This window comes from Phalangium opilio, unplaced genomic scaffold (assembly GCF_054372755.1).
Source record: "Phalangium opilio isolate 3A_F unplaced genomic scaffold, DU_Popi_V2 ptg000206l_1, whole genome shotgun sequence".
NCBI classification, from domain to species: Eukaryota; Metazoa; Arthropoda; class Arachnida; order Opiliones; family Phalangiidae; genus Phalangium; species Phalangium opilio.
This window is the reverse complement of record NW_028324216.1, coordinates 395,178-421,630: the sequence shown is the minus strand read 5'-3', so window position 1 is coordinate 421,630 and position 26,453 is coordinate 395,178. Positions and strand designations below refer to the sequence as shown.

The 26,453-nt window shown below is 40.3% G+C and overlaps 1 protein-coding gene and 1 long non-coding RNA gene across 5 annotated transcripts; one reads left to right on the top strand and one right to left on the bottom strand.

Moving 5' to 3' along the window:
• The first annotated feature begins 1,922 nt into the window (after positions 1-1,922).
• Positions 1,923-3,066, top strand: LOC149621375 (uncharacterized). The gene is made up of 2 exons (XR_016375103.1): positions 1,923-2,049; positions 2,860-3,066. It is a non-coding gene; the product is annotated as an uncharacterized LOC149621375 (long non-coding RNA).
• An 854-nt stretch (positions 3,067-3,920) lies between these two features.
• On the bottom strand, positions 3,921-26,115 carry Kdm5 (Lysine demethylase 5). Of its 4 annotated transcripts, none has more exons than XM_089853735.1 (20): positions 25,821-26,115; positions 24,810-24,887; positions 24,580-24,702; positions 24,313-24,489; positions 22,978-23,227; positions 22,562-22,632; positions 21,125-21,652; positions 20,062-20,313; positions 19,870-19,989; positions 19,310-19,619; positions 17,563-18,023; positions 17,313-17,459; positions 15,201-15,409; positions 14,468-15,108; positions 12,350-13,035; positions 11,769-11,946; positions 9,952-10,178; positions 8,841-8,918; positions 7,947-8,574; positions 3,921-6,397 (listed from the first exon to the last, which is right to left on the bottom strand). In XM_089853735.1, exons 1-20 carry the CDS (start codon positions 25,977-25,979, stop codon positions 5,946-5,948), a joined length of 5,775 nt encoding a protein of 1,924 aa, XP_089709861.1. In that variant the 5' UTR covers positions 25,980-26,115; the 3' UTR covers positions 3,921-5,945. The 4 variants fall into 4 exon arrangements, with proteins under 4 accessions (XP_089709861.1, XP_089709863.1, XP_089709860.1 ...); XM_089853737.1 differs by having other exon boundaries at positions 23,041-23,227; XM_089853734.1 differs by having other exon boundaries at positions 22,535-22,632; positions 25,821-26,114.
• Between the last annotated feature and the right edge of the window lie 338 nt (positions 26,116-26,453).

Sequence of the window (26,453 nt, the reverse complement as noted above, 5' to 3'; positions counted from 1 at the left end):
TGAAGCAACCCCTTCAGAACAAACTTACTCAAACCTCACAAATTTCCTTGAGTTTTCCCTGAATTTGTCGTCAACAATTTATTTCCCTGAGTTTTCCAGGTTTTTACGAACCCTTCCTTACGAAGTCTACGCCCCACTTTCCCCCTATCACGTGACCTATAATCAAATGCATATTTTTGGTAGAATTGAATCAATTTAGCGTCGAAAAGCAAGCAGTTGAAACCGGGGAAAAGGGGGTATAGATCCAGACTGTCTCTAAAGGTTTCAATCAAATGCGCTAAACTAGGAAGTGTTATGCTAAGGAATTATGCGGGTTTACTGTACTTATAACACTTGACCAAAAAATGTAAATAATTCAGAACTTTCAGTGAGTCCCTCGCTGCTGAGGGTTTAAAGACTGTGGATTGGGTTTAGTCCTTAAGGTTAAATCGGAGAGAGGTCATTGTTTGTTGAGGTTCATTATGAATTAATTTAAATATATATCAATTATGTCGTAACTTCTTTGAGTTTAATTTTGAGAAGATAATATTCCGGACCAAATGGTAAGCGTGCTTAAATTTTTTTTATAAATAAATTAAAAAGTTCCAATAATTTTAAAAATTAAATAAATTTAAAACTAGTAAAACTAATAATTTAACTCGTCATATACCTTACGAACGTAATTCCCACGTTATTCTTAATTATCATTGCTATTAAATTTCATATATAGAGCCTTATTTGCACTCCACGCTTAATCATCCCTTCTTTTAAGCTAAGTTTAATTATACCTATATTTAAGTGTTAAGGCATCCGATGGCATAGTGAATTTATGTGTTTTAGGTCAAAACCAATGGTAAAACTTACTAATTAATATAGTTACTAATCATTATAGATTTTAAAATTAAATTAAACGCTATCAGACGTTTAGTTTAGTTTAATTTATATTAGAAAACGTTACTGACAGATATAAGACACATCGGGGTCTTTCTAATAGCTAGTATGCATAGTCCAAAAATTATACCAGACTACCAGTACATCTTTCACAGTTTTTAAACTTTTAATAGCATTAAACTTAATGCAGTAATTATTAAAAACTGGGTCGAAACTAATAACAATGGAGCCCCTATACTTAACAACAATCAACTTTCATAATTAGCTAAATATTATTTTTATTTGAGAAAATCCATAAAATGAACGGTATAGACTACCCCATAAATTCCAAAAGAGAAGCAACACCTTGTGGGGTCAGGGTAAGTCACCTTCTTGGCCCGGGTTATTTCCCTAGAGCCAAGAAACGCCGCTAGAGGCAGTGCTAGACTCGATCCCCGTGTGTAATTAGAACCCCCTCCCCTCCCCTCACGGGAACTGTCGTAATTAATTCAATGACCACAGGGGCGTGTAGGTCACCTTCTTGGTCAGAGTTATTTCCCTAGAGCCAAGAAGCGCCGCTAGAGGCAGAGCTAGACTCGATCCCCGTGTGTAATTATACCCCCCCCCCCACGGGAACTGCCGTAATTAATTCTGAGGGAAGTGTTTATTGACATCTGATTTTAACGGCAATTAAAATTTAGGTTTTACTACATCATGGCAACAGATATAAGAAGTTTAGCACCGACGGCTGTTATGTTCACCGTATTTGGTGGTGTCATGTTGTACAGCATGATATACGCTTGCTACAGGTCAGTACTACTATTTATATTCTAAAGTAGGCCAAATAATACAGTAGTCGATTCGTGTGTTGGGAAAATAAATAACGCGAACTGACCTATTTCTTATAAATCATTATCTTTACACGGAATTTCCCCAAATAAATGTAGGCTTTACAAAAACTATGACAAACACGAAGGGTCATCAAGTCCGGTCAACTATCTCCCACCAGGCCATTGGTTCTCGTATCGTCATAGCCTTACTTCAACGGTACACCCATATTCCGGAAATGGACTTCAACCTCAAAGCTACCCCATGTTAATTATAGATCCGGATCCACCCCCCAACTATTGGCAACTTTGCCCGAGTCCGGTGAAAATGGGTCGTGAAAAAACTCAAACCGATTCTTCGACCACGAAATGGGTTAGTAACGGCATGCATGACGCCGATTAAAGTGATAGTCGCGCCATTATAAATCAAACGATGCCCAAAAGATTAATTAAAGATCTGACCCCCATTGAACCTAATCATAAGTTTATAAGATGTGCCGTGCCATAAGTATGACACACCGATACTTCAGTTGGCTAAGTAATACGTGACGTCACACCCTCTTTCGTCTTAAAACGGCTCTGGGACCCTTATAGGGAGCTAACAGTTCTGACCCTGAAACGTCACACCCTTCTATCTCTTACTGGAGTTTCATCCCCCCTAACGGTTGGAAACAGTATTCTACGCGCAAAAATTCCAACCAGAGAGGGGCTGCGTGACGTCAGACTATCTCTTCCCCCTAGCCAGTTGTTAGCTCCCTATAGGGAGTGGGCAAAGGGGAGAAAATCTCCCCTACTAAGCGTCAGACCCTAATTCAATCAGGAGTCTAACCTTTCCCCACTAGCCTTTCACTCTGTGAAATTTTCCACCATTTTGGTGGAAATGGGAGGAGCTATCTTAATTTAAGCCACACCTCTCTGGCAACTCTCTATTGGTGGGTTTCAGCTTTCCTTCTGTATTAAACCCACCAGTATAGCCGTGAAAGTTACGTCACGCGTCTTAGCTCCTCCCCCAACCGATATCTCTCTATTAAGCCTTTGCTTGTTCTTAATGATCACAAAGAAAATGAAACGTAATGTCGATCTACGACTATCACTTTAAGGCGATAGCTGACCTTAATCGTGTTAAGGTCTTTCACGCTTTTCTAATCTAAATAATTTTACGATCATTTTTTGTTTGACCTAGGTTGACCCCGAATCGCCACCGCCTTCGTACGAAGAAGCTATTGTTTTTAGTATTCAACAACAAATGAAAGATCCTAACCCCGTTAAAATATCGTCACCTTTACCACGTGTCGATAATGGTGAACGATTAAAATCGATTTCCTAATACTACAATAATAATAATAATAACATCTACGCGATGTTATTATACTATAACGGCGCCACTTAATTAGCTAAGCTTAAATTAAAAGAATTTAAGACTCACCGGTTTGATGCAGAAGTTCTTGAAGATTTCGAGTGTCTATTGTTGCACTTTGTACAAATTTATTCCGTCCAAAGTTTCAGTTTTACTGATGGTTTTGTCGGTTATAAATAAAGGGTTTTAATAATTTGACTGTTTTTCTTTGTTCCATGTGTCTGATACATAAGGCAAGGCCAAGGCTTAAGTACCTATCACGTCACGTGTTTATACAAATTTACGTTAATTATCTTAAATTAATAACTAAATTAGGTTCCGTAGGCTCTACTCTCTGAAATAACAGTTAATTTAATTTGAAACTAGCCTACTTTTTCAAATTTTGAAAGAAACTAAAGAATGAATAAATTGATGTGTCAAAGGTGGAAGTTCCTTTCAGGGGTTACTTATCAGGGTCATGATGAGGTTACGGGGTGCGCACGCGAGGTCATGAATTGTACACCTACATTTTTCCTTAGTTAATTTTCAACGCAAAAGCTTAACTTCAAATTAAATTTTTACAGTTGTAATAAAAACATTTCTCACCATTAATTTTGCTTGTCGGTTATTCACGAAGCCACTAATAACACTAAAACGCGCAACATTACTAACTAACCGCGATAAATAATACTTACATTTAATGAATTCACCCGACATCGGCACCCTGTTAATGCCACTCGGCGACTAACCGAGAAAAATGGCGCTGAGACATCACGTGATTCCAAACCAAAAAACGCGGGAACGTTCCTGATTGGCCGAAATGTATGAAGTTCCCGCCAAATTGTAAAAACCTAAAGTTGCAACTTTGCAAGGCGGCAGCGGAAATAAAACAACTATAGACACGAAAATTTAACCACAAAAATCCATTTTAATCAAATCAATACATATTATTTTTGTAGGCATATTAAAAAACACTAATTTCTACTGTTTTTCCCCTACAAAATTTTCCGTAATGGTATAGTAAATAATCGTGGGAATAATAGCTTGGTAAAATAAAAAATAATTTAGGTTTACGACTTTATTATTTAAATTGATAAAAAGGAGTCGACACATTTATTTAAACTATAAAATAACTTCTTGTTATTTCAATATCTTTTTTTTTTTCTTTCTTTATTTTACTTATGAAGCAGCGAAATATACAATGCGGGTAGAGCGAGAGGGGATTTCCAAGCTATTACCACGATAATACTTAAAATGGATTAACGGTTACTATACATTTCGTTTTTTTTTTGTTTTTTAAATGTTTTCTTTAGGTAGTAATTTTTCAAAAAAGTTAAACATGAATTTATAAGCGAGAAAAGATAAAAATAACTTATTTTAATCTATTTCTGCCATACGAGAAAGGTTTCGAAGAGAAAAATAAAATAATCACGCTTAAAAACAAAACAAACACGAAGAAAAAAAAATAATAATTTACAATATTTGTTTGTTTGTTTACTTTGATTACTTCAACTACTTCTCAAATTTTTGTTACTAGGTTCATGGTAGGTATTTCAAAAATTCCTTTTTTATATACTAAAAACAATGAATGATATAATACAAGATGCTATGTTTATAAATGGTTAAACCAACCATGGTATTCCTGAATCCTCATAAAATTTTACGTAAAAATAGGCTTAGCTAATCCGCCAGCCATTTTGTTTACATTAAACCCTACTTTAGGCAAAATTAGGCTTAGCCACTCGACCGTTTAATTTTTTAAATACTAAGCCTACTTTACCTAAAAGTAGGCTTAGATAATCCCGCAGCCATTTTGTTTATACTAAGCCTACTTTACGTAAGATTAGGCTTAGCTACTCCGCCACTTTATTTTTATACTAAACCTACCTTACGTAAGATTAGGCTTAGCTACTCCGCCATTTTATTTTTATACTAAACCTACCTTACATAAAAGTAGGCTTAGCTAATCCGCCAGCAATTTTGTTTATACTAAGCCTACTTTACGCAAGATTAGGCTTAGCTACTCCGCCATTTTTATTTTTATACTAAACCTACCTTACATAAAAGTAGGCTTAGCTATCCGCCAACTTTAAGCCTGCCTACTTCACCTAAAAGTAGGCTTAGCTAATACCCTCGTCATTTTGATTTACACTAAGCCTATTTTTGCCTATTTATGCCTAATACGCCATATATTGATTACCGAAATAAAATTACGTGGGATTACTTTTTCCTCTCATAAAAAAAAATGAAAAATTTTAAATTTATTAATTAAATCTAATTTCTATTTAATTTTGTTTTGCAAAACACGATAAGAAAGAAATGCAAAACCATCTACAAAATTATCCTTCCCGTCATAAACATTTTACTTAAAATTCTACGCAAAATCCTGACGAACTAAAAATTTAAAAAAAAAAAAATAATAATAATAATTACCGAAAAAAAAAAACTAAATATTTGACTTAAATATTTATATATTTCTTAATATACCTTAATTAAGAAATAATCTTTGATTAATTAATTTTTATTTATTAGTTACTCGGGATCGGGGGGGGGGGGGTGAAAGAAAAATATGTTTATGGTGTGTGACTTTACAGTTGTTAATTTGTTTATGAAGTTATCGTTAATTCCCGTGTATCTTTCAGGCGGGAATAAACAATTAAGCCTTAAATTAAATTCCAGTTCATATTTAATTAAATTAATTAATTAAACTACAAAACGGAATTTAATTAAGAGTGTTAAATATTTAAGTGGTGCATTTACAATTAAAATCAAGTTGTTTTTATTGTTATTTAAATCTAATATCTTTTCATAATAAAAAATATGGACAAGAGATAGCGAGAGAGACGGAACGAAAAATATTTTATATAGACTCAATCTTTTTGTTTGTTTGTTTGTTTATCTTCTATTAAAAAAAGGTACTGGGTGTGTTAAATTTACAAAGACAAAATAGACGAACCTCCGAAACCTTTGGTCACTTCAACGGGAGGATCCAAGTCCATGGAGACACCGACTTTCGAATTAGAATGATGTTCGGCGTTAAATGACGTCATAAGATTAGCGGTCACCTTGTCCTTACACTCTTGACTACTGTCGTCCGTCGTAACTTGTAGAACGGAATCTACGTCAATGTGTAAATCGATACTGGCCACTTCGGCCGCTTCTTGACTATCGTCCATACTACCGATGGTACAAGAACCGCCAGTAACGATTGGCGATTCCAATAGACTGTCCAATTTAAAAGTGTTATTGAAGTTTCGTTTCTGACTGCAAGTCGGGCAAATGTAGTCTTCGGTTTCACTTATATCATTAACCCCCAGGCCAACGCACACCAAATGAAACCAGAGATCGCAGCCTCCGTCACATTGAACCCAATTGACGGCGTCACCTTTTTTAAATTAAAAATACGCGAAGATACCACCGGCGTCAATTCAATTCTGACGACAACCTCGACTTCAAAGTGTCGTAACTCTGGTTCTATAAGAGATACGGGGAAATCCTTCGAGTATCTTATAGTCCTATTTCTTAGCTTTCCAACGATATTAAATACTTAGGGGTTACAACAATCAGGGCCCGAGTAATTAAGCGAAATGTTCATAAACATTCGCTCCATAGGATTAACATGGGATTATTTACACGACACCTCATAACTCTGGTTTTATAAGAGATACGGGGAAATCCTTCGAGTATGGTATAGTCCTATTTCTTAGCTTTCCAACGATACTAAATACTTGCGGTTACAACAATAAGGGCCCGAGTAATTAAGGGAAAACGTTTTGATAAACGTCCTCCCCATAGGATTAACATGGGTTTATTTACATAACACCTTATAACTCTGGTTCTATAAGAGATCCGGAGATGTCCTTTGAGTATGTTATAGTCCTATTTCTCCTCTTTCCAACGATACTAAATACTTGGGGTTACAACAATCGGGGCCCGAGTAATTAAGCAAAATATTCACAGACGTCGTCTCCAAAGGATTAACATAGGCTAATTTACACGACACCTTTTAACTCTGGTTCTATAAGAGATACGGGGACGTCCTTTGAGTATGTCATAGTCCTATTTCTCCCCTTTCCAACGATACTAAATACTTGGGGTTACAACAATAAGGGCCCGAGTAATTAAGCAAAATGTTCACATACGTCGTCCCCATAGGATTAAGATGGGCTTATTTACACGACACCTTATAACTCTGGTTCTATAAGAGATCCGGAGATGTCCTTCGAGTATGTCATAGCCCGTTTTCTACCCTTTCCAAAGACACCCAATACTTGCTGTTACAACAATTAGGGCCCGAGTAATTAAGCGAAATGTTCACATACGTCGTCCCCATAGGATTAAGATGGGCTTATTTACACGACACCTTATAACTCTGGTTCTATAAGAGATCCGGAGATGTCCTTCGAGTATGTCATAGCCCGTTTTCTACCCTTTCCAAAGACACCCAATACTTGCTGTTACAACAATTAGGGCCCGAGTAATTAAGCGAAATGTTCATAAACGTCATCCCCATAGGATTAACATGGGCTTATTTAAACGACACCTTTTAATTCTGGTTCTATAAGAATTACGGAGACGTCCTTTGAGTATGTCATAGCCCTATTTCTCCCCTTTCCAAAGACACCCAATACTTGCTGTTACAACAATTAGGGCCCGAGTAATTAAGCGAAATGTTCATAAACGTCATCCCCATAGGATTAACATGGGCTTATTTAAACGACACCTTTTAATTCTGGTTCTATAAGAATTACGGAGACGTCCTTTGAGTATGTCATAGCCCTATTTCTACCCTTTCCAAAGACACCCAATACTTGCTGTTACAACAATTAGGGCCCGAGTAATTAATAAAAATAACTCTACCCTATCTTTGCGCCAATTACGAAGTAGACCCGACAGTAAAATAAAACCACAAAGAACAAAACAAGTCAACTTACCAACTGGTTTGAAACATTTCGCTGCCGAGCACATTTCATTCTCATCAGAACCATCTTCGGAGGAATCCTTGGAAGCGGTTCTTTTCTTCTTCATCATGCGAACCTTTCCTCCACTTCCTCTTCCACCACCACCACCACCGCCTTCACCCATTTGCTGTTTCATTTTCCTATTGGCCTTACGTTTCTCGAGTATCTTAGCCATTTTATCTTTCATCATATTCATGGTATTCCCGCCAGTTTTCTTATTATCCCCCATGGCTTTACGTCTCAACTTTCCAGCTTCCGCTTTGAGCTTCATTTGTTTCTTGGCGTTGCTATTAGCAGCTGCTTGAGCGGCCGCGGCTGCAGCAGCCGCCACAGCCGCGCTGGTCAACGTCGGACCTATGCTCATGGGTAAGTTCGTTATAGCTCCATTCGCCTCGGAACTACTACTAGACGAACTACTTGAACTACTGGAGCTTGAACTTGAATTTGACGAGGAACTACTAGCGCTGCTTATATTACAAACAGGGACAATGGCGCCACCGTCATCTTTATGGGCGGCGGCGGTGTTTTTGAGTTTCTTCTTTTTAGGTTTGTTCAAGTCTAAGACTCCACCGGTCATTTTGAGATTGGGTTTTTCTTTAATCTTTAATTTTAATTAGTTTAATTAAAATAAACTATAAGTTCAAATTCAGGGTTATTTTAAATAACGCGGTTGTACGTTAGGGTAATAATTTAAGACTAATTAAAGGTAGTCCTAATATAGTTTGCCCCTAAAATATAGTTATAGTTTCTATCAGACAGATTGGGCGGAAACGTAAGTATTAAATACTAAATTTCCAATTTGACGCTGTCTTAATGCTTATGCTTAAAAATGGTTAATTAAAATTAAAGTAATTAAACAATGCTTACAGATGCTTTCATAATATCATCGGGTTTCCTTTTCATTTTTTTCTTATCTTTAAGTTTCAAATCAGTCGAACCGGTATCCTAAAATTAAATTTCACCCACAAATCGTTAAAAAGAAATACTTCTAAAATCTAAACACAATAAAATAAACTAAGTCCCGACGCCCCCAGCTAAGTCCCGACGCCCCTAGCTAAGTCCCGACGCCCCTAGCTAAGTCCCGACGCCCCTAGCTAAGTCCCGACGCCCCTAGCTAAGTCCCGACGCCCCTAGCTAAGTCCCGACGCCCCTAGCTAAGTCCCGACGCCCCTAGCTAAGTTTCGACGCCCCTAGCTAAGTTTCGACGCCCCTAGCTAAGTTTCGACGCCCCTAGCTAAGTTTCGACGCCCCTAGCTAAGTTTCGACGCCCCTAGCTAATTTTCGACGCCCCTAGCTAAGTTTCGACCCCCCTAGCTAAGTCCCGACCCCCCTAGCTAAGTCCCGACCCCCCTAGCTAAGTCCCGACCCCCCTAGCTAAGTCCCGACCCCCCTAGCCAAGTCCCGACGCCCCTAGCCAAGTCCCGACGCCCCTAGCTACGTCCCGACCCCTAACCAAGTCCCGACCCCTAACCAAGTCCCGACCCCTAACCAAGTCCCGACCCCTAACCAAGTCCCGACCCCTAACCAAGTCCCGACCCCTAACCAAGTCCCGACCCCTAACTAAGTCCCGACCCCTAACTAAGTCCCGACCCCTAACTAAGTCCCGACCCCTAACTAAGTCCCGACGCCTAACTAAGTCCCGACGCCTAACTAAGTCCCGACGCCTAACTAAGTCCCGACCCCTAACTAAGTCCCGACGCCTAACTAAGTCCCAACGTGTTACTAAACCCCAACGTCTTACTAAGTCCCGACCCCTAACTAAGTTTAAATGTTTTAACGTCTATCTTTACAACTACCACGAAATGTTAGTCATAAAACTGTATTCGTTAAAATGATTAATGTCAAGACAGCTTGGCAGAAATTATCAATATTAAACGTTAAAGAAATTCCAATCTGAGCATGTCTCATTCTCCGTTAATTTCGGTTATAATTTCGTGCAATTCACAAAAATGCTTAAAAAAAAATGCTTAAAACTCACGTCTTCGGCAAATCCCATTGACGGTAACGGATCGCGTATCGGTTTTGTCGCTTGAAGTATTCTCCAAATATGTTGCGTTTCGTCCAAACTAACTTCGAGTAGATCCCCTTCCATCATTAACTCTTCGAGTTGAGCTTTAGCCATGTTAGAGAGCTCCAAAACCGGAGAGTTATCCAAATGTCGGGGAACTAACGGAGATTTTCTAATACCTTTCTTTGCTAATAACGCTATACATTCAAAAGAAAATAAGAGCCTAACTTTAAAACCACCGAACATCAAGAGCCCGATCTTAAAAACACCGAACATCAAGAGCCCGACATTAAAAACACCGAACATCAAGAGCCCGACATTAAAAACACCGAACATCAAGAGCCCGACCTTAAAAAAAAACGAACATCAAGAGCCCGACCTTAAAAAAAAAACGAACATCAAGAGCCCGACCTTAAAACCACCGAACATCAAGAGCCCGACCTTAAAAAAAAAACGAACATCAAGAGCCCGACCTTAAAACCACCGAACATCAAGAGCCCGACCTTAAAAACACCGAACATCAAGAGCCCGACCTTAAAAACACCGAACATCAAGAGCCCGACCTTAAAAACACCGAACATCAAGAGCCCGACCTTAAAAACACCGAACATCAAGAGCCTAACTTTAAAACCACCGAACATCAAGAGACCGACCTTAAAAACACCGAACATCAAGAGCCCGACCTTAAAAACACCGAACATCAAGAGCCCGACATTAAAAACACCGAACATCAAGAGCCCGACATTAAAAACACCGAACATCAAGAGCCCGACCTTAAAACCACCGAACATCAAGAGCCCGACCTTAAAAAAAAAACGAACATCAAGAGCCCGACCTTAAAACCACCGAACATCAAGAGCCCGACCTTAAAAAAAAAACGAACATCAAGAGCCCGACCTTAAAACCACCGAACATCAAGAGCCCGACCTTAAAAAAAAAACGAACATCAAGAGCCCGACCTTAAAACCACCGAACATCAAGAGCCCGACCTTAAAAACACCGAACATCAAGAGCCCGACCTTAAAAACACCGAACATCAAGAGCCCGACCTTAAAAACACCGAACATCAAGAGCCCGACCTTAAAAACACCGAACATCAAGAGCCTAACTTTAAAACCACCGAACATCAAGAGACCGACCTTAAAAACACCGAACATCAAGAGCCCGACCTTAAAAACACCGAACATCAAGAGCCCGACCTTAAAACCACCGAACATCAAGAGCCCGACCTTAAAACCACCGAACATCAAGAGCCCGACCTTAAAAACACCGAACATCAAGAGCCCGACCTTAAAAACACCGAACATCAAGAGGACCCGACCTCAAAAACACCGAACATCAAAAGCCCGATCTTAAAAACACCGAACATCAAAAGCCCGATCTTAAAAACCCCGAACATCAAGAGGACCCGACCTTAAAACACCGAACATCAAAAGCCCGATCTTAAAAACACCGAACATCAAAAGCCCGACCTTAAAAACACCGAACATCAAGAGCCCGACCTCAAAAACAGCGAACATCAAGAGCCCGACCTTAAAAACAGCGAACATCAAGAGCCCGACCTTAAAAACACCCAACATCAAGGCTTATTTATAACTTTTCCTAATAAATTGTTTTTAGCACTACCAATTTGCAACTTATCATTTAATATTAAAGTTGCAAGTCGCGGTTTTTAAGCTAAACATTTGCTATTCGACAGATTTGGCGGAAACTGGATATCAAGTACCTAATTTCCAATTTGACGCTGCCGGTATATACCATTACAAAATAAAGTAACAATTACTTACCAGCCGCAGTTTTGGAGGCAGAGGAATAAGCGTGTTCCATATTGCTATAAGTCGGGGCAGAATCGTCACCGTTTCTATCGTCAAGTTGACTTTCAGACGTGACATTTTCGGGGGAGGTGATTGGTTGGTTACTAAATCCCTCAACTGATGAATCTACGTCCATTATTAAAGGATCATTCTAAAAAGAAACAACCCACCCAAACCAGAACACATCTCTGATTAAAATTAGCCTTATTCCTGATCAGCGCCATCTACCCATAGCGGTGACTTTGAGAACTACTGTAAGCGGCAAGCCAATTAGATATCGCTAAAATCTGGTGACGTCATTTTTGGTAAGACCCCGAGAGTGCCCGTCAGTGACGTCACCAGATTTTAGCGACATCTGATTGGCTTGCCGCTTACAGTAGTTCTCAAAGTCGCCGCTATGGGTAGGTGGCGCTGATCAGGAATAAGGCTAATTGGTTGAACTCTAACAGGCTAATAGGTAAGTATAGTATGGGTAAGGGGTTCTGACTAGCAGACGCCACCAAAACAATGGCGGATGGCGCAGTAGTCTTGGTTTAATATTAAAGTGATCTTACCAAGGCCACTTCTTGTTCAGCAGCAACTGCGGGTACCATATCTTCAGTCATACTTCCGAGCAAGGGTGACATTGGTTTCGTCCGAACCAAACTTCCAATCCCTCCGATACTATTCAGCGTCCGTTCTTCGGTGGTATTACGTATCTTGCCATGAAATCCCAATACACTTTCGGACGAAGGCGAACCACCGCCAAAATTCTGTCCTCTATTCTTGGAATTAGCCGCCTTCATTAACTCGGTCGATATAATTTTCTCCGTTTTTTCGCGAGCGGCTTGTTCGACCATTCGCTGAGAAAGGACGGAGAGTTTGGCCAAAGCGGCCGCTAGTTCATCGGTGGCTAAAGCTTGCCTAGCCCGATCTTGCCACGACATAGCGCGTTCAGTCAGACATTGCAAGGCATCGCCTTCCGGTAAACGAACGGGTAGTTTTTGAAGAGAGACCAAGAGCGAGAGAATAGTCTCCAAACGGGGTCTTCGCGAACGTAGACACATGGGACATAGGAACTTCAAGTCTTTTGAAAGGTGAGCCGTTAAGGTGGCCGTGCTAACACCGCCGCCGCCACTGTTACCGACTGAACTTTCGCGGTTTTGATTCGAACCGGAAATGGATAAATTAGCGGTGCCTTGTTGGATTTGTAACTGTTGTTTCTTAAAAGTCGGCGATTTTGGGAGAGGAACGCAATTGGCTGAAAGGTTTTAACGTTCAGTTTAACTAGGGATCAATTCTCCGTCCGCGATTCCTAAGGTTCACCCTTTCCTTATTCCTGATCTGGTCTAACATCGCGATCTCTTAACTTATTAGTTACCACGACATACCAATGATTTCGGATCAAACTTAACAGCAAAATCACGGACTAGTTAGTTACTACAACATAACAAGGACTACCCGATCTGCCTTAAAACTGCGATCAAAGACTTATTATTAAGTCACCGCGACAACCGACTTAAATTAGTTACCACAATGTACTAATCGAGGGGTTGGACGTTTGTCAAAATCCCGTACACTTCGTTTGAAATCTGTTTAAAATCTCTCTCGAAAATCTCTAAATCCCGAAATCTCACGTCAAAATCTAAAAATCTTAAAATCTCACGTCAAAATCTAAAAATTTTAAAATCTCACGTCAAAATCTGAAAATTTTAAAATCTCACGTCAAAATCTAAAAATCTTAAAATCTCACGTCAAAATCTAAAAATCTTAAAATCTCACGTCAAAATCTGAAAATTTTAAAATCTCACGTCAAAATCTAGAAGTCCCAAAATCCCTACCTTAAAATCTGAAAATCCCGAAATCCCTATTTTAAAATCTGAAAATCCCGAAATCTCACATTAAAATCTAGAAATCCCGAAATCTTAACGTAAAATCCCGAAATCTCATCCTAAAATATCAAAATCCGAAAATCTCCTCGAAATCCGAAAATCTCCTCAAAATCTGAAAATCTCCTCAAAATCTGAAAATCTCATCGTAAAATATCGAAAAACCAAAAAATCTCCTCAAAATCCGAAAATCTCCTCAAAATCCGAAAATCTCCTCAAAATCCGAAAATCTCCTCAAAATCCGAAAATCTCCTCAAAATCCGAAAATCTCCTCAAAATCCGAAAATCTCCTCAAAATCCGAAAATCTCCTCAAAATCCGAAAATCTCCTCAAAATCCGAAAATCTCCTCAAAATCCGAAAATCTCCTCAAAATCTGAAAATCTCCTCAAAATCTGAAAATCTCCTCAAAATCTGAAAATCTCCTTCAAAATCTGAAAATCTTGTTCCAAAGCCCGAAATCTCCTTCAAAATCTGAAAATCCTGAACAAAATCCCGAAATCTTCTTCGAAATCTGAAAATCTCCTTTAAAATCCCGAAATCTTAAAATCATGGACTAGATTTCCAGATTTCAAAAATCTTGAGTCAGAATCTCAAAATCTGGGGCAAAATCTCAAAATCTTTGTCAAAATCTTGAAAAATCAAAATCCCGTACACTATAATGCCGAACGTCCGACCCCTCGGTACTAACGATACTGATCAGCCTTAACATCACAATTACCAGTTAATTCCCACAATCCACGAGTAATTACCGCCATCCATAACCACAATTAAACCCCCCCCCCAAAAAAAATAATTGCACTCACCATGAAACCAATCCTTGCACAACTCGCACTGCAGCATATAATTGGTCAACCCCTTCCGACAAACGCAATATCTGGCATCCACGGAATCCTCGGCCCTCTTCCTTAGATTCCTTATCCTCAACTGCCTCATTGATTCAATCTCCTGTATCTCAGACTGTTTAAAAGCGGCTACGATGGTGGCGGGATCTTTGGCTTCCTCGACAATCAAATCCCAAGTGGTATAAGACATATCCTTCTCTTTATCGGACAAGGACTCCTTGGGTTTGCGTTTCTTAGCCTTCCCCGTGATATAAGTCCCGATATCTTTCCTCGGCGACAACACATCGACCAAAGTGTAACTAGAGTTCTTTTTTAAGAATGTCCTCGATGTCCGTTCGCGCCATTGTTTAGCTGCTTGTACCTGAACTTCAATCTTCGGTAACTCGTCCAAACGCACGGGGATTGGACGCCCCTTAATCATTAACGCCTCCAAAATATCCAAATACGGATAATGTTCACTATTCTGAATAATTTCCACGCGGGATATCCATTCTTTCGATTTGCGAATTGATTCTTTAAGGGCAATTACGTTGGGTAAAAGTACGGGCGTATCACCGACTTCGTTAGCGATTGCTTCAAATATACTCAAAGGATGCGGTGGTCTATTTTTTTAATTTAATTGGTTAATTATTTCTAATTAAAATTAGCTCTCTTAAGATTAAACCCAGACATAAGTAAAGTAAAAAATAATTACTTCGCTTGCACGCAAAGTTTGGCTTTCTCTTCCCAACGTTCGGAAATCGTTAGCATTTCTTGTAACTCTGCCATCGACTTCTCAACCATGGGATGAGGAGGTAAATAAACTCCGGAATCTAATAACCGTCTCAAAGTGTCCAAAACAACCTCGGAAGGTTCCGAAACTGAAGCCTTTACCTCTTCTAACCATCTAGTTTGTTGCAATTTCTGCCCCATAAAGAAATAAAAACAGATATTCAAACCTCTACCTCCGTTAACTTAAACCTTCAACCTAATTGGAACATTTTAAAAACTAACTTTAAAATTACCGCCGACCCGGACCCCAAATTACCCTCGACCCGGGCCCCTCCAAATTACCACCGACCCGGGCCCCTCCAAATTACCACCGACCTTAAAGGGTTAGTGACACCTTTTTTGAAGAATGGCTAGTTCTGGTTTCTTAACATTTATTGGGTTGTAATAAGCTTATATCCCAAGTGAAACGATTCAAATAAATTTATTCTTTTTGTAATATGAAAAAGAAACGCACATTTGAACATACTTCAAAACAAAGAAATGTATTTGTACCCCTGGTGACGTCACTAAGAGTACCGTTTGCTAGGAAAGCGCGTGAAGTATTTTGGTCATTTCTCGTTGCAAATGCTAAGCCTAATTATTGGTTTAGCGCCTAAGCCGCTGATAAAGAGTTCGGCACGTGCTCGCGCGCTCTCGATCGTGACGTCACCAGGGGTACCTCAATATTAAACCAAAAATAAATAGGGGAAAGTGTCGGACTGCCAAATTTTCCTGCCTTTACCTTAGCTTGACATGCATTTCGAGACGCTCGAGCGCGCGAAATGGTATCAACCAATCAGATTTGTAGTTGATGATGTCATTCTTCCCGAAAATAACGCTCGTACGCCACCAAACGGGAGAATTTGGCATAGGCGTATCGCAAGGAAGAGTCACAACCTGCGCGCTCTGTTCTATTTTCTTTAGTGATTTTTTTCGCGTTTGAACGAGGTTAAAGTTTGTTTAAATCGCTAGCACGCCGAAATTAAATTAAAAATGCCCCAGATGTTCTTGAATCATCATTTAATTCAAAAATACTCATCGTTAAAATCCTTTAGAATTTCGTTTAAACTTGGGCCCTGGGTTGTCATTATAAGCTAAAACGTTTTTCTATTAGTAAATAACATCAATATTGTTACGTAGGAATTAGTACCGAGACGGAGTTTCTAACTTTAACTTTACAAAAAAATAAGCGGAAAATATACAATGACAATAGGCCGTAGGAAACTAAGCCTTGGACGGACGGAGATGTTCCACCCGTGAACGCGACGGTACGCGGAGAGCTCCTGTACGGAGGAGACTTCGCTAGGGGCTAGAGCATTTCGTTCTCGGTACCCTGGCTTAGTCTAAGGGATTAGGAGCTGGCTTTTTCAGCTGGCGATCCTACCCCGAATTGGTAAATAACATCTATATTAACAAACTAAATTAATACAATCATGTACATCATCAAATTAAATTGTGGCGATAAACTGCAGTGGCCACGGTTAGCCTATGTCAAAAGCAGCTAATGTAAAATAAAACCGCACTATTTCTTCACGCGCAATATCACAAATTGTCTTAGGTACGTGGTGAATGGGCGAGGGGGATGAAACAGATTTCGCGAGTATGCATTCACCCCTCCAAATGCATGTCACAGACGAAGGAGAGAGTCCGACACTTTCCCCTATTTATTTTTGATTAAACTGATAGAATAGTTCGAAAAAATTCAGTACGTAGGCTTTGAAAAAGGGGTTTTGAATAACACTTTAAAAATTAGAATGGACTCATAAATTGCATATTCTGAATCAAGAAGATTCGTTCTTTCAGATAGGATTACAATGGTTTAATTTGAAAATTTTTGATTTTTGGTGTCACTAACCCTTTAACCTTGAAACTTTATCGGAACATTTTAAAAATAAACTTTAAAACTAAAATTAAAGTTCAGCAGATATAAAACAAGTCCCAATTTTAATCTCGCTGACCCTACTACGCCCGTTGCAATGGGAATTCTTACAGGGGCGTGAAAAAAGGCAGCTTAACTATCTTATGAAGGGGAGAAGTTATAAAAATAAACACTTACGTTTTTAAGTTGCGGTAACTCCGGTAAATCAATATCTAACCCGTAACCAATATCCAAAAGCTTTTCTAGCTTCTTAATTTCAACTCTCTTATCGCTAAGTAGGACATCGGCCTCCTTTTTGAAAGCAACCACTCTATCAAGGAGGTCCTAATTACCGGGAAAACAGTAGTACTTAACAGTTAGATCGGGTTGAATTGAATTGAATTGGGTAACACAGTTTCAGAAATGAAGTTACAGAAAAGTAACTTACCTTGATCAAAATGGCTTCTTTAACTTCACAAGCCAGTCCACAAATTTGTTGACAAAACAATTCCAGATCTTCTTGAGTAAGCCTAACTTGTCCCCTTGATTCCGCAGCTTGCCGAGTACGGGCTCGTACCTTGCGTCCCAAAAGTTGCTGAGCAACTCCCATACACTTTTCCGCTTCCTGTACCGCGTTAACTAATGTTTGTTGCAAGTCAATTTTGGGGAATCTTTTCTCTTCGGCTTCCAGAATTAATTCTTTCAATTCACTCAGTTCTAATTTAGAGTCTTCGCCAGCGTCCAAAGCCGTTTTGACTTTGACAGCCCAATTATCGAAAGATTCAGCGCGATTTTTGAGCCTATGTAACATGACTGGTAGCTCATCTAGCGTGTATCGATATCTCAAGCAATGTTTCGTAGGTGTACAACAACATAGCTTGTCACGATGGGCGATGCAAACTAATTTATCTGGAAATTTTCCATTCGAAGAAATTAGCTATAATATTAGGGACGTTCCCGACCGTTTCCCGACGACGGGCGACGTTCCCGACCGTTTCCCGACGACGGGCGACGTTCCCGACCGTTTCCCGACGACGGGCGACGTTCCCGACCGTTTCCCGACGACGGGCGACGTTCCCGACCGTTTCTCGACGACGGGCGACGTTCCCGACCGTGTCCCGACGACGGGCGACGTTCCCGACCGTTTTCCGAATACCAGCAACGTTCCCGACCGTTTTCCGAATACCAGCAACGTTCCCGACAGTTTTCCGAATACCAGCAACGTTCCCGACCGTTTCCCGAATACCAGCAACGTTCCCGACCGTTTCCCGAATACCAGCAACGTTCCCGACCGTTTCCCGAATACCAGCAACGTTCCCGACCGTTTCCCGAATACCAGCAACGTTCCCGACCGTTTCCCGAATACCAGCAACGTTCCCGACCGTTTCCCGACGACGGGCGACGTTCCCGACCGTTTCCCGACGACGGGCGACGTTCCCGACCGTTTCTCGACGACGGGCGACGTTCCCGACCGTGTCCCGACGACGGGCGACGTTCCCGACCGTTTTCCGAATACCAGCAACGTTCCCGACCGTTTTCCGAATACCAGCAACGTTCCCGACCGTTTTCCGAATACCAGCAACGTTCCCGACAGTTTTCCGAATACCAGCAACGTTCCCGACCGTTTCCCGAATACCAGCAACGTTCCCGACCGTTTCCCGAATACCAGCAACGTTCCCGACCGTTTCCCGAATACCAGCAACGTTCCCGACCGTTTCCCGAATACCAGCAACGTTCCCGACCATTTCCCGAATACCAGCAACGTTCCCGACCGTTTCCCGAATACCAGCAACGTTCCCGACCGTTTCCCGAATACCAGCAACGTTCCCGACCGTTTCCCGAATACCAGCAACGTTCCCGACCGTTTTCCGAATACCAGCAACGTTCCCGACCGTTTTCCGAATACCAGCAACGTTCCCGACCGTTTTCCGACTACCCGCAACGTTCCCGACCGTTTTCCGACTACCCGCAACGTTCCCGACCGTTTCCCGAATACCAGCAACGTTCCCGACCGTTTTCCGACTACCAGCAACGTTCCCGACCGTTTCCCGAATACCAGCAACGTTCCCGGCCGTTTCCCGAATACCAGCAACGTTCCCGATCGTTTCCCGAATACCAGCAACGTTCCCGACCGTTTCCCGAATACCCCCAACGTTCCCGACCATTTTATAAACAAAGAAAATTTAAATACTTACTCCCACTACAGCCGCAAGTAACTGCTGACAAAAAGCAAGTTGTTTTACAATAATCACACTGCCTCTCATCATCGGGTAAAAGTTCAAACGCTTCGCGTTCGGCTTCATTTACGCCCCATTCCAAGAGCTCTTTCCTCATATCTCTTTCAGTTTCGACCATCCTTAACATATCTTGATAGGTCGCGGCGGCCAAACTTATATCGAGTCTATCAGGATCGGAAGCCATTTTGCAAACGAGTTCATCGTGAGAAAAAACGCAAAAACGATGGAGTAGACTATAATGCGTGATGCAAACCCGCCCAATCGGTAACTGAAACCAAAAAAACAACAAAACCCCTCCGTTTCAGTAATTTAAGAGTTACAATTACAATTACGACAAAAAGTAATTTAAAATTAAGGGATCAGAGCCATGGAAGTACCAATCAGCGTGAATCGAAAAAACCCGAAGGTAATTAAGAAAAACTCAATAAGATAAAAAGGTCATCAAGTCCCAAATAACCGAACATGCTTAAGCAGTTGTCCCCGCTAGCGTAAGTAGTAAGAAAACACGTCATAATTACCCAATCGGCAGGTGCAAAATTAACAGCTTCGGCAAAGTTATATCCTTGATTAAAACCAGCGTGATAAGATCTTGGGAATGTAATTACAAATTCGCCGGCATTTTGGTTTGCTTTATAAATCTGGGAAATGTTACGTTGATGGTTTACTTACAGAAGGTGGATGGTGTCATGGGTTTTATGTCAAGTACTTACAGGTACACCCTTTTCCATGAGTAAATTAGGGTTCATGATAGTCACAAGTTGGTGTAAGAGATCAGGTTGAGCCTGAAAGAGTTCCGGTGCGGCGCTCTTCATGGCGTTTTCAAACTTTTCGGCTTTACCACCCGGTACTCCATACCAGGTTTTGGGTTCACCCCAATGGAGGTAATTTATGGAATAACTCCAATGGTCCTCATTATGCCAACAAAAAGTGGCAAAACACATTCCAACGTACATCCAAGGAATCTATAACAGTCGGGAAACGTTTTATGACGACGATTCGGCCACTAAAACGTACCCGATTCGGCCACTAAAACGTACCCGATTCGGCCACTAAAACGTACCCGATTCGGCCACTAAAACGTACCCGATTCGGCCACTAAAACGTACCCGATTCGGCCACTAAAACGTACCCGATTCGGCCACTAAAACGTACCCGATTCGGCCACTAAAACGTACCCGATTCGGCCACTAAAACGTACCCGATTCGGCCACTAAAACGTACCCGATTCGGCCACTAAAACGTACCCGATTCGGCCACTAAAACGTACCCGATTCGGCCACTAAAACGTACCCGATTCGGCCACTAAAACGTACCCGATTCGGCCACTAAAACGTACCCGATTCGGCCACTAAAACGTACCCGATTCGGCCACTAAAACGTACCCGATTCGGCCACTAAAACGTACCCGATTCGGCCACTAAAACGTACCCGATTCGGCCACTAAAACGTACCCGATTCGGCCACTAAAACGTACCCGATTCGGCCACTAAAACGTACCCGATTCGGCCACGATAATACCCCCGATTCGGCCACGATAATACCCCCGATTCGGCCACGATAATACCCCCGATTCGGCCACGATAATACCCCCGATTCGGCCACGACAATACCCCAGATTCTGCCACAATAATACCCCAGATTCTGCCACAATAATACCCCCGATACGGCCACAATAATACCCCCGATTCGGCCACAATAATACCCCCGATTCGGCCACAATAATACCCCCTATTTCGCCAACAAATTACCCATAATTATAAAGCAAATAATTACCTTCATCCCTGAAATATCCGCATTGATGTGCCGGAATACTGAACCATCCAAAACGGGTAAATTATTTAAATTCCACCCAGAATTGGCGTATTCCTCATCTTCGGGTAAAATATTTTTAGCTCCTCTCATGGGGAAACCGGACCCATGATCAATCGTATGTAAATCAGCTCCGTATTCCACAGTCACATCTTCATCCACGGCATTAACTATCCTCCAAAATTCCTTCTCAACATCGCTGGGACTAACCATATGCACTGGCATATTAAAATAATCGGCCTTGAACTGATCAGCCATTTCTCCAAACTCTTGCAAGGTGTATTCCCTTTGGGCTTGCTCAAAACCGAAAGCTTCGTGAGGTTTGCTAACCTCTTCGGCTACGCAACGAGGACATCTCCAATCCCCTTTGGGAATTTCATTTAACGGCGGATTTAAACAAAACGTATGGTAACTATCGTCGCAACCGTCGCACAATAAAATACTGGCTTCTTCGTCTCCTTTGCCACAAACAAAGCAAACAATATGATCGACCTGATGATAGAATTGTTTTTAACAATTAGACCCCATAACACCCCACTGGAAACGTGAAAGAAAATGAAAAACGAAATAACAGGGTTCATACAACTTTTGAAAAACTGATTTTCACGCGTATTCCCGAGTTTTTCACGCGTATCCCCCCCCGAGTTTTTCACGCGTATCCCCCCCCCCGAGTTTTATACGCGTATCCCCCCGAGTTTTATACGCGTATCCCCCCGAGTTTTATACGCGTATTCCCCCGAGTTTTATACGCGTATTCCCCCGAGTTTTATACGCGTATCCCCCCGAGTTTTATACGCGTATCCCCCCGAGTTTTATACGCGTATCCCCCCGAGTTTTATACGCGTATTCCCCCGAGTTTTATACGCGTATCCCCCCGAGTTTTATACGCGTATTCCCCCGAGTTTTTCACGCGTATTCCCCAGTGTTTTTCACGCGTATTCCCCCGAGATTTCACGCGTATTCCCCCGAGTTTCCCACGCGTATTCCCCCGAGTTTCCCACGCGTACTCCCCCGAGTTTCCCACGCGTACTCCCCCGAGTTTCCCACGCGTACTCCCCCGAGTTTCCCACGCGTACTCCCCCGAGTTTCGCACGCGTACTCCCCCGAGTTTCGCACGCGTACTCCCCCGAGTTTCGCACGCGTACTCCCCCGAGTTTCTCACGCGTATTCCCCAGAGTTTCGCACGCGTATTCCCCAGAGTTTCGCACGCGTATTCCCCCGAGTTTCCCACGCGTATTCCCCCGAGTATTCCATCCAGGTTTGTACGAACCCTGACTACGCACTAAGCAAAGGCCTACCGAAGAACTAACAAAGCGAACAGAATTACAGAACAGAACAGAAACAAAACAAAACACTCTTAAACTTTATACGTACTGGAACCTGGAAATCTGTAATACATACAGAATTTATCTTTGGTTTCTTTTCTTTCTTTGGGGATGTTCCGTTAAGCTTTTCATCCTCCTCTTGTTTGGCTATCAAAGAACGAAGAAGTAGACATTTTAGGCCTAAAAACCTTGTCCTAAAAACCTTGTCCCAAAAACCCAATAGACATTTTGTATTAAAGATACGAATGTGAATAGAAAGAAATTTTAAACGTCTAAAAATAAACTGTATTCGCAGGCTTGAACTAATTAAACATTTAAAAGAGTTTAACGAGTTTGATATTGCAATTTTTAATCTAGCTGGCTTTAGTTTTTAAAATTAACTATTAACTAGCTAATTAATTAACTAAAGGAAACCAGCCGCGGCGGCCGCGTCAAAAGATGTAGCGCCAAGGCTTATAGCTGAAGAATGCATTTTTTTCTCTCTCAACTCACTCTTAGCATTGTAGCCAGGCATCTTAGGTCCCGCACCGTAGAATTGTAACTTTTTAAGCTCACTGTTAGAACTGTAGTCGACATTGTCCTTTGGGCAGGGAACAGTTTCTTCTTCGTCATCTTTATGGCGAACGGAACGTCTGGCGTAACGATCCGACGGTGGTTTGATGGCTTGTCTCGAAGGAATACCATGGGGAATGTAGTTTTTGTCTATTTTATCGACCTCCTCGCAATCTTCTTTGATTTTATGCTGTTAATGACAAAATTAGGCTTAGCTGTTAATAATTTAATCATTTCATATTTGGCTTGAGTCTTATAGTATTTAAAAAAAACTTGGCTTAGCTCCCGGGTAAATCGGCACCGAAAATTAGGCTTAGTTCCCGGGTAAATCGCCATCAAAAATAGGCTTAGTTCCCGGGTAAATCGCCATCAAAAATAGGCTTAGTTCCCGGGTAAATCGCCATCAAAAATAGGCTTAGTTCCCGGGTAAATCGCCATCAAAAATAGGCTTAGTTCCCGGGTAAATCGCCATCAAAAATAGGCTTAGTTCCCGGGTAAATCGCCATCAAAAATAGGCTTAGCTCCCGGGTAAATCGCCACCGAAAATAGGCTTAGCCACTAGCTATCGTGGATTTAAAAAATAGGCTTAGCTACTAGCTACCGTGGATTCAAAAAAATAGGCTTAGCTACTAGTTACCGTGGATTCAAAAAAATAGGCTTAGCTACTAGTTACCGTGGATTCAAAAAAATAGGCTTAGCTACTAGTTACCGTGGATTCAAAAAAATAGGCTTAGCTACTAGTTACCGTGGATTCAAAAAAATAGGCTTAGCTACTAACTACCGTTGATTTAAAAAAATAGGCTTAGCTACTAGCTACTGTTGATTCAAAAAAAATAGGCTTAGCTACTAGCTACCGTTGATTCAAACAAAATAGGCTTAGCTACTAGCTACCATTGATTCAAACAAAATTAGGCTTAGCTACTAGCTACCGTTGATTAAAAAAATAGGCTTAACTACTAACTACGTTGATATAAAAAAATAGGCCTAACTACTAACTACGTTGATATATATAAAAAAAATAGGCCTAACTACGTTGATATAAAAAAATAGGCTTAGCTACTAGCTACCGCCGATTTAACAAAAATAGGCTTAATCTCGATTCAAAATTTAGGCTTAGCTATTCATAAATCAATAGTTTTATATTGGAGTAAAATTACATTAGCAACAAAAACGTCTTCATGCTTGAAAAATTAGGCCTAACACATTCACCATGAAGTTATATGCAAACCAAGGCTTAGCTCAATTCAATAATTATTAATTAAATTTTTGACTTACAACTGGTTGGAGGGCATTTCCACTGTGAAATACATCAAACGGATACAAAATCCTTTCATAATGATGTTTTAAAATGGCGCCTACACTCCGACCAGATGGGTACTGCATTCGGGTGGCCACACGGGACCATCTCCTTTCCTTTGTAATAATTTCCATACCTCCTTCATCTTGCACCACCTGTAAAACAAACATTAAATATTAAATATACTTCATAAATAAACAATCAATAAACTAATCGAGATTAAACTTAATTAATTAATCACTTACCCTGTGCAAACTGAAAAGATCCAAAACTTTACGTTCAACATTTGGAATTTTAAGAGAGGAACCTTGCAGTTCCCAAAACTTTGCAATTTGATCGAGAAAGTTGAGTTTAACTCTTGTGGTTGCCTAAGATAAACAAGTAAAGATAAAAAATTCACTTATCTTAGACAAATATTTGCATAATTTGGGTTTAAAATTGAAAAAAACGACGTTAAAATAAATCTTAATCTTACCTCAAGTTCGTTTAATCTTTGTACTCTGGGTGTGAACTTGAAATTATCAACATCAACCACAAATGGAGGTTGCCAATCCTGTATACATAACCACAAAATTGTTTTCAATGTTAAAATAACGAACATTACCTGTGTTTATGCACTTTTTTCCATTTTACAACAAAACTTAAATTAAACTTAAAATACAGATCCTTTTTTCTTTTATATTATTTACTCAAATGTTCAATTATTAACACAAAATCAAACAGTTTAATGATAATTTTGACCCTCAAAAAATGTAGGTGAAATTATTTAGTACACATCATCACAGAAACGGGAGGGAGTTGTCCTGATGTTTCATGTTTGAGACTTTTCAATTCCAAAATAGTTATAAAATCAAACCCCTCAAAAAATATGAACACTACTAGAAAATTTCACATAATAATAATTCCCCAAAATACCTACCTAATTAGTTAGAAATTTCGTCATTACTAATAATTAATTAAGCATGTTGAATCATCATTGCAATTTTTTTTAAAAACATTTTTCCAACGAAAGGGCAAACAGTGAAACTAGTATTTTTATTTATTATACTTAATAACCCATCAAAACCATATTAACCACGTTAATTATAAGTTAATTTAATCAAAAATGTTAATTAAGTGAATATGATTGAAAATATCGTCAACAAAAGTATAGCCCAAAAATTTCGTCAGCCATTTTGCCGACTTAACTGTACTACTCCCCACCAAGTTTTGCAAAAAAACATTCTATACTAGTTACCCTACCAAAATCGTTTTTTCTGGAAACAAAGCACATAAAAGCGAAATATCGGCAGAAAAACTTTATTTAAATGTAATAATGCTTTATTTTCGCAGTTTTCATTAGTTTAAAGGTGTTTAAAGGGGTATAAAACATTGAAAAAACGTTAAAAGACGTATTTCGCCCCTTAGAAAAAGAGATGGTACCAACCTATTCGACCCCCATTTTTAAAAGCCAACAGAGTTACAGTATAATGTGAATGAAGCTTACCCTAGGTGGCTTTATCTTGCAGATACCAGTTTTTTCGGCTATGGGTCGAATTTTCGCAATGTACCCTAAAGGATCCTTGAATTCTTCAGCCGTTGGCTCGAATATCGGAGCTTCCGGTGGAGGTTTAAATTGATAATATTCGACCGTAGTCATTTTCATTTGGGATTAATTTAATTTCAAACTAAAGCTCCGAATCAAAAACATCATCTTCCTCGTTTAGGACGTCCATTTTAAAACGACGCGAGCTCACGCGAACAAACATCCCGACGTTCCACGGCTGCTGCCTGCCTTTCAAAATACTATTTGTGACGTCGTTACAGTGACGTCACTCAGCGTCCTTTCCTATTCCGCCTTTTTTTTTATCGCTCCGCATTGGTCGATACGAGTTCTACCAATTAGGGAGAGAGCCAATGATGGTGGGTATTTTAAAAATGTAACGACTAGGAAATAAGCCTGGGTCACTGGGTGTTAGGCTTAACTATTTAATTTTAAATTTTAAGATTTTCTATAACTTTTAATTATTATTTAAGGTACTCACTTTTAAATAATTATTCGAGTCCCTCCAGCAAACGTTGATTATGCGAGTAAACACTATTTTAAAGTTAATTTATTTCAGAATGGGAAATAAATTAG

Bases quoted from the DNA above. Each gene is read 5' to 3' on its own strand.
- Kdm5 (XM_089853734.1), bottom strand. From the start codon at position 25,979: ATGAAAATGACTACGGTCGAATATTATCAATTTAAACCTCCACCGGAA. The intron at 11,947-12,349 runs GTAAGATCACTT...GTTTCTTTTTAG, and splicing joins CTGAACAAGAAGTGGCCTTG to AATGATCCTTTAATAATGGA. The intron at 8,919-9,951 runs GTGAGTTTTAAG...ATTTAATTTTAG, and splicing joins CAATGGGATTTGCCGAAGAC to GATACCGGTTCGACTGATTT.